Consider the following 21,952-nt stretch of genomic DNA (forward strand, 5'->3'; position numbering starts at 1 on the left):
ATGGCAAAGGATGCTTGCTTAACTTTTTCTTTTTGTGGATGGAAGAAGGACCAATGGGAGTTACAATTTGTTCCATGGTCAAGCTGAAAATGGTGCCTCTATCCTGGGGAAAACAAGCAACAATGCCAGTAAAACTACTAGTCCACAAAAGTAACTTTTTGACAGAACACAGTAAAACGTACTTTCAAACACTATATGTCAGCCCTACAACCTTAAAATAAACACAATTTCTGCACAGAAAATAGTATATCGTTTTGCTACTTTTAAAGTGACAGAAATAACGACTGATCCATTTAAAAGTACATTACCATTTCAAGATGATCCATTAAAATACATTTCTAGCTTTAAAATATGAAAATGGAAGTTTCTTTCTCAAAGGAGAACTTATCTACCCAGCTAAGGAAAACACAAGCCAACCGGTGATCCTCAGAAGCCTCAGATAAGCATATTATTTTGCAGCAGTAAAGCTCTGAATGCTTTGCACCCAAACTTGTCTTTTAGTCAGTTCACCTTGAGCTGCTTGACAGTTGGGGTGCATGGAAGGTAGCCTGAAGCTTGACAAGCTGGTCAGCTGTTATATCATTAGCAGGAAATAAAGAGTTATCTACTTACCATAATTTGGCATCTGTGTTATCCTAGGTCACTCTTCATCACTGTTGGGTCATAGGATCTGACACTGGATCTGAGCTGGCTACTTATCAGACAGCTTTTAGGCTCGACCTCCTCCCACTTCCATAATCCCTTGCTGCCCTCTAACCCCTCAAATAGAGTTTGCCCTAGAGCTAGAAAATATATACATTATCGTGGGCACCAAATTTAATTTCAATGGTAATATGTTAAAAATTAATAAGAGATTTAATTGCCTTTCTAAAAATGTTTATCTTGCTTGTATCAGACATGTGGGGTTGGCAAAACAGAACACTCCCTTACACAGTGCATGTATGAACACATATATGACATAAAAAAGTACTAATGCCTTGGGTAAACATATTATGAATAGTCCCGACCACTATTTCAAGTTCTTTATTCTTGAACAAGTGGCACCTACAAATAGGGGTGGAAACCATTATCTTTGTTTGGAGGTGAGAGAATTATATTGGCAATTACACCTTAATGCATTCAGTGATTTAGGGTTGCACAGATCTTGTTCCATATGTTGTAAGCTAAAACTGAAAGCACTTGAAAGACAGAGACAATTTAGTGTAAGACTGTTTATATTTAAACAATATAATAGTTGTGGAAATGTGAATGCTTTTTTATGACAACAAGCTTTAAGTAACACCAAATGCATTTTTAAGGGAATGTGGCTTTAATGCTTTGAAAGGAAAGTAGTCATGTGATCTGTTTGGTGGAATATTTAAACTCTGAATGTTTTTTAATGTGTTACTTCTTAAGAAGTCCTATACTATAGGATGAAAGCGCTTGAGTTTTTAAATCAAGTGATAAATACTGTTTTTAATAATGCTGGTCTGTTGAGCTGTGCCTGCTTAAGTTCTTGGTCTGTGTCGTGGTAAAAAAATATTTTATTTTCTAGAGATAGAAAATAGCTAAGGAAGACTTTAACCACCAATCAGGATATCTTCACTTCCTCTAGGTCCCACAGGACGGGGGAAGGAGGGAGACATAGTGATGAATAGTGACACAGGATAACACAGATGCCAAGTTATGGTAAGTACATAACTCTTTATCTGATGTTATCCATGTCACTATTCCTCAATGTTGGGTAAGAGTCCCCAGCTACCCTAAAACACTTGATGGCCTCATGGAAGGACATGCCAAAGGAAGCCCTAGTCCTGGAAACTAAGCCAAGCTTATAATGATTAACAAAAGTATGAGGAATAGATCAGGTGGATGCCGCACAAACCTCATCCAAGGAATGCCGGGCCAAAAAGGCAGCTGACGTAGCCACAGACCTCGTGGAGTGAGCTCTGACTGGTCCTGGTAATGACACACCTTTTGAAGAACAGAATGCAGAAACACATTTCGAAATCCAGTGAGATACAGTAATCCTAGAAACTGCCCAACCCTGTCTGTTAATAGAAAATGCCACAAACAGTTGGTCAGATTTGTGGAAACTCTTGGTCCTGTCCAAGTAGAAACGTATTTGTCTATGAACATCAAGTGTATGCAGCAATTATTCCCCTTTATTGAAGAGGGGAAGAAAACTGGCAACTGAATGGACTGATTCAAATTTGCTGTGGCTACCTTGGGTATGAAGGAAGGGTTGGTCCAGAGAGCCAGTCTGTCTTTATGAAATACCAAATATGGTGGTTTAACAGAAAGAGCCAGCAACTCGGAAACTCTTCTTGCTGATGTTATAGCTACCAGAAAAGCAGTCTTCCATGACAGGAATTTCATATTACAAGTTGCAAAATGCTCAAAGGGACTCTGTGTAAGAGATTGCAGCAGAAATGAAAGGTCCCAAGGGGGGAGAAGGATCTTTGACTGGGGGCTGGAGCAGGAAAACACCTTTCAAAAAGGCCTTTCAAAGGTGAGAAGAAAACGTAGATTCCTCGCAAACATGGAAATCAGAAATAGCCACCAAGTGCAGTTTGATAGCAGAGAGAAACTAGCCCCGTCCTGAAAGAGTGACGACAAGAACAATAAAATATCTGGAATTTGAGTCGAGAAGAGGTCCAGATTACACTGCTTGGCCCAAATAGAAAACCTTTTCCATTTACTGGCATAGACCTTTCTGGTATAGGTCTTCTAAGAGGCCAGAATAATGTTTCTGAATTGCGATGGAAGCCTGGACTGATTTAGGATTATGGGAAGTAGACAAACCACGTGGTCAGATGCAGAGTCTGAAGGTTTGGGATCAGAAGATTGGAGAGGTGAGAATTGAGATCTCGAGGGGTCCCTGGGGGACTCCCTGAATGGGGAATCAGGGTGAAATACTGACTGCATTTGTGGTTGTGAAGGGAAGCAAACAGATCCCAGCTCGGGCGAACCCAGCGAAGGAAAATCTCTCTCGCCACTGACGGATTCAGGGACCACTTGTGAGGACTCATGATGGCCCTGCTGAGTCTGTCTGCTAACACGTTGGACTCCCTGGGAATGTGTGTTCCATGTAGAAAGTGCCCCAAGGTCATTGCCCATTCCCACACCCTCATGGCCTTGTCACAAAGCAGATAACAGTATGTGCCCCCTTGCTTGTTGAAGTACCACACAACCATCATGTCATCCATGTGAACTGCAATGGTACCCAGAGGGAGGCAGTCTTGAAACGCTTGCAACATGAGAATAACTGCTCTCATCTCCGGTACATTGATGTGCAGTTTGGTTTTTGCAGAGGACCACAAGCCCTGGACAGTCTTTCCTGGTAATGCCCCCCCCCCCACTCCAACAGGGACGCATCAGAGGTCACAATGGCGTTGGGGAGAGAAAGAGAAAATGGTCTGCCGCAAGAAGATCGGGAGGCTGAATTCACCAAAAAAGATGACACTTGCACACTGGCATGAGACAAACTGAGGCCATCATCAAAAGAGAAAGACGGCCAATGGACTGCTAGAGGCCACTACAGAACCCTCATGTAGAACATGGCTAACGGCACCAAATAGATGGCCGCTGGCATGGGCCCTGAGAATGAAGCAGACCTGAGGACAAGACAGATCTAGGAGGCACTGAATATGAGATCTGATAAGATGAACACACCTGAGAAGTAACGCTGCAATCTCTGACAGAGTGTCCTGCTGAATTCCAATGAACTCCAAGTTTTAGGGCAGAATCAAGTTCAGTTTGGGTAGATTCACTGTGATTCCTAACTGGTCAAACAGGCAAGGTATGTACTGAATGATTGTGACCAGGCGATGCTTGGTGGCAGCTGTAAGGAGCCACTCGTCGAGGTAAGGAAACACCTGGAATCCCTGCAGTCTCAGGAGAGGTGCAACCATTGCCATGCACTTGGTGAGCACCCAGGGGGCTGTGGTGAGACCAAAGGGCAGGGTCCTGAAATGGTCATAATTGACCCCTACTCAAAAGCGGAGATGTCTTCTGGAGCACCGGTCTGTTTTTATATGACAGTACACATCCTGGAGATCCACAGAGCACATCTAACCGTCCTTGTGCAGAAAAGGCATGATGGACTGAACAGTGACTATCCAGAACTTGGACTTCTTGACTGAGATTTAACATGCTTAAGTCCAGAATTGGACATAGGTACCCTGTCTTCTTTGGTACCAAAAAGTGAGAGCAAGTTCTGGATTCTTGTTATCTTGGGGGGACCTCTTGGATGGCTCTCTTCTGAATAAGCCTGAGCGCTACTTGCTGAGCTAACTCCCTCTGATGGGGTGGTGCATCGAGAAGGGGGTGGCTAAGAGAATGGAATGAAATAGCCCCTGGAAATAATGTTTAACATCCAGCGATCTCTTGCAAAGTTTGCCCAGGCCAAAGGGTGCAGTGACAAATGACCCCTGACTGTCTCTGGGGCAGGACAGTCGGGCAGCATATCAAGAGCACTGGGACAGCTTCTCAGAGAAAGGATCCCTGGAACCCTGATTCTGCGGACCCATTCTGCCTCTGGGCAGAGTCTGCCACTGAACCCTCTCCCCCAACCTCTAGAAGAGAGCTCATCCTTACCATCTTGAAAGGAAGACTGTAACTTCCAAAACCATAATTTCCTAGTCCCTCACTGAGTCTTAGAAAAGGACCACTGAGGGGTAGAAAACTTGATTCTCTCAGCCAATAAGGTTTTGCCTTCCTGCTCACTGGGGGGTGAGTGTTTCTTTAACTGAAGGACCAAAGAGGGTAGATCCATCAAAGGGGGCATTGGTGAAAAATGCCTTAAAGGATTCCGCAAACCCGCAAAGGCACCTTCTGCAGCATTGGAAATTGGCCTCACTGAGGAATTTGACAGGGAAGTAAGAGTCAATAGCTTGGGGGACACCTTCCTCAGGTCCTCGACAGTCAACAATTCAGAAAGGGAAGTGGTAAGTCCCTTGACCAAATCCCTCTGGTGGCAGGTAGTTAAACACCCACAGACCAAAGGTAGCTGAGGCAAAGACCCACTTTATGTCTGTCGATCGCCTGGGAATCTCGGTTAGGGGGATGAAAAGCCATACTCTGTTCCACCAACTTCTTTTTGGTGGCAGCAGCTACCACAATACCATCGACTGGCATGCCCTTTGACCAAAACTGTCTGTCAGTGGGAGGACTCAGAAATTTGTTAGCATGTTTTGGTACTGGGTCCACAGTATCCAGCTCCTTCCATGCTCTGCTGATGATGAGGTCTATCAGTTCATCAGCAGGTGGGAAACCCAGGAGGTAGATGGTCCCGTCCCGAAAGCCTTCAGGAACATGGACTCCTTGGAGTATGGGGTAGGGAAGACCATCCACCCTTCAACCTGAGGATTTCTAAGACGTCCCCAAAGGAGACATCTTCAAGCAAAGATCTGGGGGATCCCATCCCCTTCATCGAGGTCCGTATCCTCGGTGAGAGACTCCATAGGGAAGTTTAGCTGTCTCCTCTTGCACGGATCTCTTCCGAAGCACCTCTTCTGGGAGGGAGGGCTCGGGGGAGGACCCTGAAGAGAGGGGAACCCCAACTGGGGTAACTCCTGCCTGAAGGCTAGTTCGAGAGGGCTGACCAGGAACAGGATGGGAAGAATCCACTCTCAGGGGCTGGGAATGTCCCTGGAAAGCAGTGGAGGCAACTCTGGTGGAGGAGACTGTCCTCTCTACAACCTGGAAGGCCAAAGGGCTAAACGATGCCCCATCCCCACTCCTGGCTGGCAGGCCCACCTGAGAAGAGGGAAAAGAGCATGCCAGTGCCTGAAGGCCTCCGAACAGTACTGGCCCCAAGCTGTCGAGGGCCGAAGTATCGAAGGGAAGGGACTAATCCAAAAACACAGGACCCGAACCCTCTCCCTAGGACTCCTGGGCAACAGGTCAGGCCTGGGACCCCATCTACCCTGGGGGAGGATTAGCAGAGGTGGCCAGAGACTCAGGCAGGGTAGAGACAGGAAGGACTCTAGGCATTCCTGTCTCCTCCTCAATGCATTCCAGGGCCTGTAAGTCCAAAAACACCTGGATCAGATGAGGAGAAGAAAGTGAAGGGGTAAAAGAGAAGCCCCTAGCCAGATGGGCAGGGGGGCACAAAAATCCCCAACTCAATCTGAGCCTTAAGGAAGGACTTCATCATCCTGTCTATGTCTGATGAGAGCAAGCTCCTTTAAGACACAGATGAGGTAGAGGACCAAGCTGAGGATGGATGCCTGGACCTCAAGGACCTTTCATGCCTCTCAGGAGATCGGCCTCTATGGCTGGTAGCAAAAAAGGACTGCCCCAAGCCAGAACTTGAAGGGGAGTCCTCTGTAACAATGATGGAATCCAACATGGATCCTGTATCCATCCACCTCAGATCCGAGGACAACTGAGGATCCAAGTGTTTTGGACCTGCATTACTTTGATCCAAGGTAGTCAGATCCATGGCAGGTCCGGACATGGTTGGATCTGAAGGCCTCGGAGTGGATGCCTTGGATCCAGGGGTGGAATCATGGGACCGGTGATCTGAGGTCATCAGATCCAAAGGAGCCGAAGCTGGGGACAGATCCAAGGAGCTAGGATCTGACAGCCTGGTCTTCTTGGAGGAAGATGACCTAGTAAGATGGGCAGCCTTCCTCTTGTGGTCAGAGGGTCCTGGGTTGGCCAGAAAATGGGCCAACGAATCCCCCTTGGACCATTCCCTTTAATAATAACTTATTCCAATGCTCGAACAAAGCCCTAGCATTGAATGCAGCACAAAGTTTGCATTCAACCTCGAGGTCGTCGGCACCCAGACAGAGACACTCCTTGTGTAAGTCGGACATGGGCATCTTCCAACCAGATAAGAAACAACTTTTAAAACCTAATAAAAATAAATTAAAAAAACAGTAGGCAGAAAAGTGTATGATAAACTTACAACTTTAATAAAAATCGACCATCTTTAAAAAAGATGCTTTCTTATAGACCATGAAAAAATTTGATTCAGTGACAAGTAGAATTGGTACTTATCCTTGTCATCACTGTAATATGTGTCGATACATCAGGACAGATGACCAGTATGTCTACCCTGACACTAAACATGTATTAGATATGTGCATATGCCAACTGTGATACTTCCAACCTAGTTTATCTTGCTTCATGTCAAGTCTGTGAAGCCCTCTACATTGGCAAAAACAACAGATGCTTAAGAGATCGAATTAGGGAGCATATATATATACATATATATATATATATATATATATATATATATATAGGTTGGACCTTAAAAATGCACTTTCTAAGCACATTAATGAAGTTGGTAATAACCATTGTTTTAAATTTATGGTAGTAGAGTTATATATTGTTGGTCTAAGAGGTGGTGACATAAGGACATGTACAGAATGTTTGGAAATAAAATGGATGAACATTTTCCAAGCAACAAGAGACAAAGGGTTAAATGAGTATATGCCAATTAAGCCATTATTGAAATCATGTGGCTTAAAGCATTAGAGTATAAAATGTGGCTGTATTGCTTGTTTTAATTCGATCTTTAGAAGACCTTGGAAGTATGAAAGTGCTTATCTTTGTTTCGTTTTTGTTTTTGTTATTATTAAAGTTGTAAGTTTTTCATATGCTTTTCTGCCTACTGTTTTTTTAATTTATTTTTATTTGTTTTTATACTGGGACTGCTCTTTTAAATTCACTTCGTATTAACTTTTAAAACCTAGTGGTTTGTCCGACATGACAAAGAAACAAACCAAATGCCCAAACCAAAGGGAATACCAAAGCCTAAGTCCAAAAAACTGTCAGATACAACCAACAACCCAAAATACAATATAAAGAAAACTACTACTCTGAAGAAGTAAAGAAGCACAGAACCACAAAAAAGGCACCACAAAACTAACTACTAAGGCAATAACAGAAACAGTAGGGGAGGAAAATTACAGACCTAAGACTAAGCTAGATACCTCAAACAAGTTAAAGAAAATTACAGAAATTACAGAATTTAAGAAAAAGGAAAGAAAAGTTTTAAGCACTTATCCCAAGTAGGCTCGACCCAAGGCAATCATGTCTGATGCTGAGAGTGGCAAAAGAAAATTTGGGGGGGGGGGTGGTTAGAGGGCAGCAAGGGATTATGGGAGTGGGAGGAGCTCGAGCTTAAAAGCTGTCTAAGTTGCCTGCTCAGATCTGATGTCGGATACTACGATCCAACAGTGAAGAATAGTGACATGGATAACATCAGATCCCATATTGCTAAGGCTACTGCAACAGTTATCAACATGAAGAACATTTTTTGGTGCTGGACCCATGGAAACTGCTGGGTCTGGAAACCATTTTTAGCTCTCATGAAGCTCTTCTTGGGAGTCTTATTTACGAGGTTGACTTCTGGTTTTGAGAGCTGCATCTCTTTCTCCATTAAGGTTGACAGGGAAGGAGAGGATACAGATTTGCTCAACTGAGCAGGAAGAAGACCCTTCAGGATTAATTTGTCCCTCTTACTTAAAATGGCTTTGTGACCAAAATAAGAAAAGACTGCTGTCCAAGGCTACATGTGCTACTACTAAGCAGTACACACATAGGGAGAGGGGGTGTTATGTAGATATCTTATGGCTACATTTTGATGCTGCCAATAATGAAGTATTTTACACACACACACACACACACACACACACACACACACACACACACACACACACACACACACACACACACAGCTTAATATCCAGAAAATGGTAAAAGAAAGCACAGAAAAAAACTATGATAAGAATATTATATACAGAACTAACTACTATTTCTAAAATCGGACAAGTGACATAAATATTTTATTTTTTAGTTCTAAATCTAACAGTTAAGAATAATGGATAGGGAAAGAAAAGTGCAAAACAGCTAAAGCTGAAAAAAAAAAACAAATTATCTATATGATAAAAAGCCAAAAAGACTTATCCTAATGTCGAGATCAGAGCCCAGTGACCATTTATTTCAGGCAACAAATGAGATCTGGGGTATTTTGAGAGTGGAAGGGGAATTACAGATAGGAGAGAGTTCAGAGCCCTGGGTACAAAGGTTTAAGATACTGAAGCTGGATCTGAATATCAAATGTTGAAGCAGATGAAAATGGACAACATCAGATCCAATGACAACGTGCATGCCAGCACTACTTGTATGGGAAACACTCTTATCACATCACTACCTATGTTGTCATGAAAACAATATTAGGCATTGAAGGAGAACTCATACAGCTACACAACTGCCTGAAAACAGCAGCATTGCAGGCGAGTTACAGTTACGTTTTGATTTACTGCTAAGTAACCTGCATCAAACAACGATACTTAACTCTTGACTTTGCCAACACATTACACAGGATATAATCTAGATCAGAAGGCTGCGGATTCTATTCCCACACTAGACAGCTGAATTTATTTTCTAATACTGTCTCTGTAGTGCAGCACAACAGGCTGCTATACTCCTGAGCATTCCATCCTTTGTGTGAGATGTCAAACCAGGGCCCCATCTGCCTGAGTTGGTGGTAGCAAGGTTGGATGCAAAAGAGCTCATGGCACTTTTCGAAAAGACTACAGGAAGATCTCCAGTGGCCAAATCCAAACAAGTCAGGTAGCTCAAAATGGGTAAAGGCCGAGCACAATCATATTAAATCAATGTAGCATGGCTCAAGGACACCAACACCAAGAAGTTTAGTCAATAAATATAAGCTTTCGCACAACAGTGCTTCCCTCAGATATACTCAAAGGTTTGAGTGTAAGAGCAGCAGCTTTTAAATAGATTACAGTCTAGGTATCACATGACCAAAATCAACCAATGACAACAACAATTACATAACAGTTAAATCTTAAACAATGTTAAACTTTTAAAAAATACAGTTTGAACAACAAAACATCTATTTTATGTCTCTAGATTTTAAAACAGGTTTCAAAGTGCACATTCCATTCAATCCTAGACGACAATCAGCTCAAAATCTGCAAATCAAATTATACTCTTTTCTCTCTGTCTGCAGAAATTCATCCCCACCATTTACAGTGGATATAAAAAATGTGCACATCCCTGTTAAAATACCAGGTGTTAGTGATATAAAAAATGAGACCACAAGAAATCATTTCAAAACGTTTCCCACCTTTAATGTGAACTATAACCTGTACAATTCAATTGAAAAACAAACAAATCTGTTAGGGGAAAAATATATAAAAAATGAGTTCCCCCCTTTACCTCTGTGGGAATCTCCTCCACGTGTGTCCTGGAAAGGACACTGAGACTTCATGAACCATATTTTTCCCAAATCTCATTGATTCCTGGAGAAGGGTCTTTGAGGCGTGGAAAAACATCCATCCACAGCAGACAGGGTCTCTCCATCCTTTTCACACCTGGATAAAGTGTCTTTAACTTTGGGGCCAAACAACAATGTTTTGTCAAAGGAAGCACTGACAAATGAAGACATGAAGGCCTCTGCAAAATCACATAAGCACATCCAGGCATACCTCCTTATGGAAACACTTGAACCTGATGCCCTTGAGGTTCCTTCAGCCACATGCGAAATTAACCTCATGGAGGAATTGGATATCGATTGCAGGGTAGCCAACTGAGAAGTAACAGACACCTGCACCTCATCAAAAAAGGATCCCAAAAGGGTGTCAGACAGTTCCTTAATTCTGTAACCTGAAGAAATGTGCTAAACAGTTCAGAGACCTTAAGGCAAAGGTCGCTGAAGCATAGAGAAGCTTCCCAAACCTGTCCATCATCCAAGACTCCTTGTTCGGTAGATGGACAATGGAACTTTCTTCGGAGAGTTCCATTTTTGTGGCCACCGCCATGACCATGGCATCTACAGGCATACCTTTAGTCCAAAACTCCTTGTCCTTTGGTGCTATCAAAATTTTATCTGGTCTCCAGGGGATTCGCTTAATGGTGTCCAAGGCCTTCCACAGCTGCCAAGAAATCAGATCTGTGAGGTGATCAGTGGCGGAGTCACCCAGAAGGTAGACAGGCCAGTACCGATCACTTCCAGGAATACAGACTCCTCAGATGAAGGGTTCCAGGACTTCCAGCCACATCTCTGTTTCAGGATTTCAAGGATGTCTCCAAACTGGACATAGGTTCATAGGTAGGTCCTAGGCTATTGGCCCTAGGGCCTATATAAGCCTAGCCAAAAAGGTACCTTGACTTTCACCACCTAAGATAATTATTTTCCTGTGCCCCTGTCTCGCAAAGCCACAGAGGTGATCCCCGGGGTGAATTTCCTATTTCGCATCCAATCATCAAGATTTTTCATGAATGCTGCTAATGAGGAGCTTTGTTTGATATAGATAGGTAGTTTGTTCCAAAGTATGGGAAGTCTCTGGGACAGGAATCTATCCCTCCCATCTTCAGAAGGTGACCATGGAGACTCTTCACCTTCATCAAACTCTGTATCTTCTGTGACTGGCTCCTCCAGGGAGTCTAAATGCTTCCTCTTGCATGTTCTCTTCTTCGGGACTCCCTCAGTGGGATATTATGTGGAGGTATCAGAAGAGAGGGAACACCCTGATAGGAAGCCTGGGGTTTTGGTACCAGTTGTCCCTGTGGAGAAGATAGGCGAGACTCCGGACTAAGAGATGGCAAGACTGAAGACTGAGTATCCAAGGGGAAGGGAACCATCTTTATCATGGAAGCAGACAAGGTTCTCTCCATGGCTTCAAAGAAAGAGAAGAAGAGGACCCCGGATCTGTAAGGGCAAGCCTTCTGAACTCCACCAAGGCTGAAGTCAGAGCCAAACTAACCTGTGCCAAGGCCCAGTGACACAGAGATATCTATGGAAACTTCGGAGTTGACTGTGACACCCTGGACCTAACAGGGTAGCCCCAGCACAGAGAGCTCTCCAGATCAGATGGAACTGAAGCGCTCAGATCAAGCTTCAAATCAGAGGATAAAGTAATTCTCAGATCCAATGCTGATGGACCCAGAAGACTCAGATCTGAAAACTCCAAAACCAAGGGGGAGGGTTGAAGAAGGAACTTGTAAAGGGGAAGTAGTGGAAAGTCGGCTCTCCTGAACCAGAGGGGTAGGAGCTGACATGAAGCTTAATATGCTCTGTGCCAAGAGAATCTTTCTCACTGACCTTTCCATGTCTTCTTCCATACAGCACGTGGAAGAGCGAGTGGAAACCACTGATAGGGACTTTGGTCTCTCTAAAAAAGGGGAAGGGACCATAGAAGGGACTGGGTCAACTGATGGAAAATATCTTGTCCTTGGGAGACAGGGAATGTCAGGTATCAAATCCAATGATTTCTGTGTTGGATCCGAAGTACTCTGATCTGACGTATCTTTGGTCATTTTAGGTTCTGGATCAGAGAATGAGGTCGAATCTGAGGAGTCTTGCTTTCTCAATTTAAGATCTGAGGTTGAAGTCGGATCAGATGACTTAGGTTTTTTGTCTTAGGATCTGAGGAAGTTCTTGGATCTGATAAAGGTCTCTTCTTAGACTTGCTTGAATATCTAGAAGGTGCTGAAGAAGTGCTTGTGGAGGGAGAAGTTCCAGTTAATGCCTCACTAAAGGAAGAAGAAAGTAACCCCTTGAGAATCAACTTGTTCTTGTGTTCAACCAGAGCTCTTGGGTTGAAAGCATAACACAGTTTTCCTGCAGGTGGAGTGGACCCAACCAGTACACACGAAGTGTGCTGGCATCTGAAAACGGAATTTTGTGTCTGCACTTCACACACTCTACCAAAATTTAAACAGAAGAAAACTTTTTTTAAAGAAGAAAGAATAGTGGAAATGAAGAAATACCAACAATGGTATTTGAGAACTACAGTATATGCAGAAAATCAGAGAGAAAAAAATATACTAAGGACAGTATATCAAGTAGTACAACAATACGAAAGAGGGGAGGCTAAGGGACTAACGATATATAAAAATGAATCTGAAGTAGATTTATAAGAAATCAGATTTTTTTAAAAAGATAAACTAGAAGAAAGATTATAATTATATGAAAAATAACCGCTGCTCAAGAGATATGTTATGCTTTAAAGAACAAAGAAAAAAAAGTCATGACAGGTAAGAAAGGTACTAGACCATATTTTAGTTTTTCATTTTGTGAATATATTAGTAGTGATAGGTCATTTGTGCATCCAAATACTGGGAAAATATTTAATCTGAATGTATCTGCAAAGTGTGAAACAAAGAATATTGTGAATTTAGCGAGCTGTCTAAAATGCATCTCTTTCTATATTGGTAAAAGCAATAAAAAACTGAAGGACTGTAATATGAGAACCTGTTTGATATGAGTAGACATACTGAAACAATTGGTTTGTATACAAGTTGACAGCAAGCATACTTTTAAGTTTAGTGTATTAGAGCTAGTATCTGTTAGAATAAGGGTTGAGGATGAATTTCTGTGGACAGGGTGAAAAAAAAAGAGTATAAATTAGGAGATTTCTGAGCTGACAGCCCTCCAGGATTGAACTGAATGCGCAGTTTGAAACCCGTTTTAAAATCTGGCACCATTAAATTGATGTTTACTGTTAAAACTGTATTTTTAAAAGTTTTTTTTTTTAACATTGTCTTTTAAGATTTAGATAGGTTAGGTAACCATTGCTGTCACTGATTGATTTTGGTCATGTGATGTCTAGAGTGAATGAATTTAAAAGTTGCTGCCCATACACTCAAACTTTTTAGTATATCTGAGGAAGCAATGTTGTGTAAAAGCTTATATTTACTGAATAAACTTCTTTGTGGTGTTCCTGAGTTGTTTGCTACATTGAAGTTCTCAAGTGTCCTTGCCAAATTTCTCCCAGTCACTGACTGCCACCTCAGGTTTCCATTGAAAGGAGACCACTGGCATAATGGGACTAAACCAGTCAACAAAGGATAAATAAAATAAAACATCTGACAGGGCAAAGTCAGTTAGAAAACAACATAAAGGTAAAACATATGCATGACTAAAATAACTTACCATTTGTAAGAAACAATGTTGCCATACTGCTGTTGGAAAGCAAGCTCAACAGGGTTATCTGGATCACTGAGATTAAAGAGAAACAAGGTCTTCTTGCCAACCAGAACACTTACCTAAAAACAAACAAGAGTTTAACTTTTCTCCACAGAGGCATCTTTTTGAATACTTTCTTCATATCTACAATTAGTACATATCAAATCTCAGACGTTATTACAATACACTAAAATATCTCCTTTCTTATGATTACAAACTGATTACCAAGGGGACATTCATGTTTTACTATTAAGATTAAACATTCTGGCACTCTTAGAACTGCAGTTGTAAACCTGCCCTGACATGTACTAAATTTAAATGGCTCATCTATTACTTAAAAATATTAATGAAATCAGTATTCAATGTGAATTTTAATTTCTACTTACTGTGCATTCACCCTGTGATGCTCTCTCATCAGTCTTCATAACAGAGAATTGTATGTCACTGGGCTCTGCCCTCACCATTGTCTGTTTAAACAATAAATACAAATATAAAATAAAATTTACAAAATAATAGTTAAAGTTGAGAACTATACGGCTATCAGCTTATGTTTTTGGTCTGAAAACTATAACTTTAGTGAAGACAAATAAGTAACCATTTATGAAGTACTTCTTTATGCACAATGCATTTTTAATTAGTTTGAACAGAGTGCTTAGAATGGCAGACCAATACAAGAAATAATTAGATACTGCAGCTAGAATGCTTATCAGTTCATACATACAAAATTACAAAATCAATTAACAAAATTAGCAAAAGGAGAATACTGGATAAACAAAATGTAGCTTATTTTTTATTAATGTTCTTTGGTTGTTTTTCTTTCATCTCATAGCTACCATCAACACTATCCAGATTAAAACAAGGCCTTTGATTTATACCTCTCTGTTCTAGGAGCAGAAATCCCTCCAATCAATGCTTCTAAAATGTCACAGCACTTACTATACCTGCAGAAGTAATGTCAGCTTTCAAAACTAGTACATCTTGCACATTACGGACTTTTGGATGAAGAATGTCACACCACCTTTGTAAAAAAATATATGTGGTGCTTGCAGACCAACTGATATTAGATGTTCGTTCTACTTACCTATTTATTTCTGCATGATACTCAAGAAGTTAAGATAAATATGCACAAAACTGCCAAGGTTAGATAAGCTACAGAACTAAGAGGATGAAAAGAAAATGTGACAGAGGATGACACCAAAATGCATTTGAGAAATGTTGTGTGTGCTATACTATAACTGAAACAGATACAGGATTTAGCCACACAGAAACAGTGCAGCTGGCTATAGGTGAATGAACTTGATGTCCTAAAGGTCAAATTGTTTCAACTACAATGGAGGTACCACATTAAAGTCTCACTATATGTTAGTTCAAACATTTATCACATCTTTACTCACTCACTGATTGTTCATTTTACAATGACAGCTACAAAGAAAAAATATCCAGTAAAAGGACACATTTATGTGGCTGAGGCCATAAATCTGAAATGTTCTAACCAAATTTGGTTAGCCTTGCAGGCACTAAAAATCAAGCCACAAATAGTTCTCACTTAGAAAGAAAGAAAAGTGCAGTTGTACAAGTGCACTTTCCATGCCTGAATATTTGAACTGTATCCTACTGAAATTGGTACACCTTGTTTACTGTAGCATAGACTAGATCCAGGCCTGCTGAATCTAGCTTTGTTTATATGCTTGTTGTTTGTTTGCTTGTTATTTCCCTGGAACGCTAATTCCACCTAATAAGCGGCTTCTCAGTGCTTCTGTGGATCACTAGTGATATCTGCATTGCTTACTGTACTTATTTCCTTGTTTCACTTGAAAGAAAGTTACTGTTTGTCGTTTTTGCATTTAAGTTACCTGTAACACATTGCACTTAAGTTACCTGGCACTTGCTCACTAAAGCAATTATATAAGTCAGCACTAAAAATTAAAAGCACTACACCCTCACTCCCCACTGGCCCTGGTTTTCAATTATTAAGGAATTCCCAATATTATTCTAGCATGTCCAAAGGTCAGTTGTCAATCTCCTCTCGGTCCAGCTGGTGAATCTGGGAATCTTGAGGCAATGTTACAACTGCCTCATGTACACAGACAACCCTCTCCTCCTCCCAACAAATTCCAACACATGTGAGAGATGCAACCATATAGCCAAACTGGAGGCTAAGCTCTCTCAACTCAGTACTGGCATAACCAGTCAGGAGGAGAAGGAAACCACACTCACTACAATTCCAGTCTCACATAGACCTACCATGACAGCAAACCAAACACATAATCATACAAAAACATACTCGGAGGCTCTAAATAAAGATCTGCCGAAGCAGCAGAGACCTCCAAAGCAGACACCCAAGCAGCCGCTACCCCAAAACAAAACACGTGCAACACATATCTCACAAAGCCAGTGTGCCAAACAGTCACAGCCCTTAAGACTAAACAACACACCTGATACACTTGTAATAGGTGACTCTATCGTCAGGCACACTGACGTCCCGCTCACCAGGCTGAACAAGGAGAGGGTCACGGTGAGCAGCCGGTCGGGCGCTAGGATACGCCACATAACACAAGCACTCAGGTCATTCCAAGGCAAGTACAAATTTGACTCGGTCATTGTCCATGCTGGTGTGAATGACCTGAGACGTACCTCCCTGTACTACATGAAAAGAGACATAAAGGAGCTCTCTGAGCATGTAGCCCAGGCCGGTATGACCCTGACCTTGAGTAGCATCTTACCCTCACCAAGAATGATGCCACAATATGAAGACAAGATGATCAATTTCAACAATTGGCTTAAGTACTGGTGTCATTCAAAGGGGATCCAATGCCCGTCAGCTTGGGATGATATGCTCGACAAGCCACGATGCTTCGCTAGGGATGGCTTGCACCTGTCACCCCTGGGCTTTGGATATTGGCAAAGGCTCTTGCTACCCCATAGTGCCTTTTTAGGCAAGGCTCAAAAGACAAACCCACCTCCATAGGTATCACAAGGGATAAGAAACTAAGAGTAATGCTACTCAACGCCAGAAGTCTAAACCTCAAGATGCACGTTGAAACTCTCCTTAGCATGGAGAACATCGATATCTGTGCAGTAACAGAAACCTGGTTCAGGGCTCCGAGAGCACCCCAGCACTACCAGGTTATATCTCATACCATGCTTTTCGCCCCAAAACTTGGACCGAACCACAAAAGGAGGGAGTATCGATATTCATCAAAGATACCCACACCTCCAGGTTGGTGGCAAAGCATGAAGCATCAGAGACTATCCATGTGCAACTAACAGTGGGTAAAACTGCCTTCCAGTTTATAGCTTGCTACAGACCACCCTCCCAAACCCAGGAACCCCACTCGGCCTTCCTGAGAACACTGGAAAATATGAAGGTCTCTCCAAACACCATTATATTGGGCGACTTCAACTACCCAAACATAGACTGGGAGCATTACTCTAGCTCAACACCCTAGCCCAAAGGTTCCTAGAATTTATAAACTCAAATGCTATGGAACAACTTGTTACCACTCCCACAAGAGGGGAAAACATACTGGACCTGATCATCACCAACATGGGGACTCTATGCTCCAGACCAGAAGTGTATCCCTCACTGGTAAGATCAGACCATAAACTAATCTCACTGGATATTCACATCCCGACCCCACCCCCTGCCCAGAAAACCACAGTGAAAAACTTCTCTAAAGCAAATTACACACTCCTCAAAACTGAGGTGGAATCCTTCAAAGCCTGGGCCTGTGGAAAATACGGCCCAGACCGCAGAATCCTTTATAAATGCATTCTATGAACACCTTCAGGAACGCATGGATCATGCGATCCCAAATAAAACCAAGACCCAATCCTCCAAAGGCAGACGTCCTGTCTGGTGGACCCCAGCCATAAACAAACTATACAATAGAAGGAGGAAGCTACTAAATGATAGAGCAAAATCCCAAAAAGGGAAGGCATCACTGATCAGTATTAGCAAAAAACTACGGGCACACATAAAATTGTCTAAGGCCAGCTTTGAGAGAAAAATTGCACAGGACACTAAGGATAATCACAAGGCTTTCTTTAGTTATGTTAGGAACCTGGGTGGTAATTCCCAGATATGCTCAGAATTAGTCCAAAATGACAAAAAATACACCGAACCCACAGACATTGCCAACATCATAGCTGACAGGTTCAGCGCAAACTTCTCCCCTCCCACCAAAAGGGCAAATATCTATCCCAGCAGAGTGCTGCCCCCCCTGACATCTCAGATGCTCAGGTAAGAGCCGACCTCTCCAAAATCAAAAAACACAGCATCAATGGGACCAGATGGTGTCCCGGGCTGCGTCCTACATGAACTCCAAGAAGAGCTAAACCCAAACATAAAACTACTGTTCAATCTCAGCCTTACTACAGGATATGTGCCCAAAGAGTGGCGTACAGCAACAGTGGTCCCTCTCCATAAAGGTGGTGCCTCAACGGATCCTGGAAACTATCGCCCCATAAGCCTGACTAGCTTGGTCTGCAAAGCTATGGAAAGGATCATCATGGACCTCATAAATAAAGATATTGGGGACCTACAAACACTGGATCCTACCCAGTTCGGCTTTGTTAAGGGCAGATCCTGCCTCTTAAACCTGGTTGATTTCTTTGAAACAGTCATCAAGGCCATTGACAAAGGGAAGGTGGTCCACACAGCCTTCCTGGACCTCGCAAAAGCCTTGATACAATACCCCACTCGGGCATTATAGATAAGCTCACCAGCTTAAATATAAACCCCTATGTCACTAGATGGATTGCAAACTGGCTCAAGGACAGAACCCACATGGTTAGAATTGCTGGAGCCATGTCAGACTCCAAACCAGTTACAAGTGGTGTCCCACAAGGCTCAGTCCTGGGACCTCTCTTGTTCGGTATATATTTCTCGGAGGTACAGGCCAACACGGAAGGACTGTGGCTGACCAAGTTCGCAGATGACTGCAAACTGGGCGCCATAATAGACTCTCCAGCCAACACAAGCATCTTCCAAAAGGGCCTCATAGAAACAGACAACTGGTGCCAGAGACATGGCCTCAAGCTAAATGCCAAAAAGTGTATAGTCATCCCCTTTGGCAAAATCAAAGTGCCCACAAATTACCACATAGGTGGTAATCCATTAAGTATAGAAGAAGTAATTAGGGACCTGGGGACCCAAGTTGATAGCAATCTCTCATTTGACAACCACGTGGCCAAAGTGGTTAGAAAAACATTTTATATAGCCCACCTAATCATGAAGGGATTCACATCTAGATCAGGGGAGGTTATCGTGCCTCTTTACTCATCCCTCATCAGGCCCATAATTGAGTACAATGCCCCTTTTGGAATGTACCTTACCAGACACGTGCAGCAACTGGAAAGACCCCAAAAGTACCTCACCAAGAGGATCAAAGGGCTCAAACAGATGCCATATGCTGCCCGGTTAAAGAAACTCCAGCTCTACTCAGTGGCATACTGCCTGTTCAGAGGCGATCTGTGCCTGATGTATAAAGCCATGTCCATCCCGGAATTAATGGACATGCTGCACCTCAGAAAATCCAAATCCCATCTAGCTACGCGCTCGAGAGACTTGAACCTCAACACTGAAATAAATAGGACATGCTGGAGGGACAGATTCATAACCCAGAGGCTCCCTTCACTCTGAAATAAAATCCCAGTCCAGGTTAGGCAGAGTCCCTCATTGACTCTCTTCAAGAGGAATCATGATGAGTGGATGGGAGATCGTAGGTTTACCCCGGGTATCACTTCTGTGTCACTGTTAGACAGAGGCACAGCATACTAACCTCGAAAAAGGGCATAGCAAAATAAATCTAAAATTGGTGGTGAAAGCCAAACACATTCTGGCTAGGCTTATAAATGCCCTAGGGCAGATAGCCTAGTATGAACCTATGAACCTATGAGCCTATAACAGATGTTGGATTAAATCACTGATGCAGTAACCTTTAGCTATATAAGGGATGCATCCAGCAGGACAGTCTTATAAAGCCTGTGTCCCCTTCCACACATGCTGCCAGGCCACTAGTGGCCATGAGGTTCTAAAGGAGAAAAATGAAAGCTATGTACTTACCATAACAACAGATGTGTTGTCTGCTTCAGTCCTTCCTGAAAGGATGGGTCTTTGGATCTGACCTTAGATCAGACATTAGCCGCTCTAGACTTTATGATGCATTGTTGAGGCTCCTTCCCTTACCCTAAATCCCCCATCCCCAACATTACCTCAGATCAAGGTTGCCTGCAACCCCATAACAAAGCAAAACACACTGATGTCCATTCCCCAATGGATGAGACAGATTCCCCAGCTAATTAGCTCTTGAGGTGGTCTCATAGAAGGATGATTAAGAGGACAGCTAAATTAAATGACAAATCCAGTATATAATGAGAAATACATGTGTGAGCATTCTAAGTGGTAGCTGCACAAACATCATCAATTGAGTCCTAGGAAAGAAGGCAGAGGAGGTTGAGACAGACCTAGTTGAAAGAGCTTTGACTGATCCATGCACGGTTAAGCCGCACTGTCAAGCCTCTCTCTATGTATAAACATGAGGGAGATGCAGCTGGATGGCCAACTAGCTAAAGATACTTTTGAAAATCCTTGGCCTATCTTAGCTTTAGAAAAGGAGACAAATAGTTGATCTATCTTCCTGAAGGACTTTGTATGATGGAGGTAGAAACAAACTTGGCGGTATACATCCAAAATTTGAAGCATATATTCTCCTTTACTGGAGAAATTTGGAAAGAAAACCGTAAGACTGATGCATTGGTTCAGTGAGGTCTCAGTAGCTATCTTATGGACAAAAGATGGACTGGTTGGCAGAGATACCTTACAGTTGTGGAAAAATACACAAGAAGGTTTGCAGGACAAGGCCTGCAGTTACAATAATTTCATTGCTGAAGTTATTGCCACTAGAAAAATTGTTTTAGAAGTTAAAAATTTGATGTCCACCCTGGCAGCAGGTTCAAAGGCTGGGTTAAGGTTTGAAGCAAAATGGTCATATGCTAAGGAGGAGTAGGGGCCCTAAGGGAGGGCCTAAGAAAGAAGGTAGCCCTCAGGAAAGCTTTGGCTAATCTAAGAGAAGCTAAGGTATCCTGATACTCTCAAACATGACAATCTGAAGTATGTAGCTTCTAACTGGACCTTAATCATAAAATGACTGGCTCCTGCATGAAAACAGATGCTAAAAAGTCTAAGACTACAGAGAGAGAGAGACGCCAAAAGTGATCTATATTCCTTTGGGAGGCCCAAATAGAAAATCTTTTCCAACTTACTTTTGTAAAATTTCCTGATAGATGGCCTTAGGGAAGATGTAAGAATGTGAATTACTGGGGAAGACAGCCTGGACTCACTAACCATCACTGAAAATGGAGAAATCAAATGGTTAACTTGAGGGTCTGAATGCCTGGGTGAGGCATTCTGGATGGGTGAGAGATAAGGCCTGGAATGGGATCCAGCATCCAGGGGAGGTGTACCAAAATGAAACCAGAAAAAAAGAAACCAAACCTGTCAAGACCAGAGAGGGGCAATGAAGATGACAGAGAACTGCCTCTCCAATGCTTTCTGCAAGAACTTTTAAATTAGAGGAGCAGTGTTAAAGGCATAGAGAAGACAGGGGGACCAAATGTGAATCAGAGCATTCTTCGGTGACTCCCCCTCTCTGGGGGTATTAGGGCAAAGAACCTGCTGCACTTTTTTTTGTGGAGACAGGCAAAAAGATTGTAGCATGGCTGGCAATATTGATAAAAAATGTGTTCCACCACTGTCTTGTTGAGAGACAACTCATGAAGCAGAAGTACAGATATACTCAACCTATTTGCCTGAGCACTGATCTTCATGGTATATACAATGCTACAGAAAGCAAATACATATCACCAACTGCTGCACTCATCGCTTCTTGACATAAAGGTACCAAACAATTAATATGTTGTCCACCTGGAGAGAAGACCTCTCTTTTCTAGAACATTGATGCGAGCACTTGCATCAGGAGGAGACCATGTGCCTTGGACTGACTTTCCCATTAACCC

The 21,952-nt window shown here is 42.5% G+C and overlaps 1 protein-coding gene across 1 annotated transcript in view; it reads right to left on the bottom strand.

Annotated features, from left to right (window-relative positions):
* The window catches only part of WDR19 (WD repeat domain 19), a 3,663,919-nt gene that overhangs the window by 3,149,221 nt on the left and 492,746 nt on the right, over nucleotides 1-21,952 (bottom strand). Inside the window, exons 7-8 of the mRNA XM_044062937.1 lie at nucleotides 14,320-14,400; nucleotides 13,901-14,013 (exon numbers count right to left, since the gene is read on the bottom strand). Coding sequence (XP_043918872.1) covers nucleotides 13,901-14,013; nucleotides 14,320-14,400 — 194 coding nt within the window. The remainder of the gene's footprint in view (nucleotides 1-13,900; nucleotides 14,014-14,319; nucleotides 14,401-21,952) is intronic.

Source organism: Protopterus annectens, chromosome 2.part1 (genome assembly GCF_019279795.1).
Source record: "Protopterus annectens isolate FY-2018-M chromosome 2.part1, PAN1.0, whole genome shotgun sequence".
Classification (NCBI taxonomy): Eukaryota; Metazoa; Chordata; order Ceratodontiformes; family Protopteridae; genus Protopterus; species Protopterus annectens.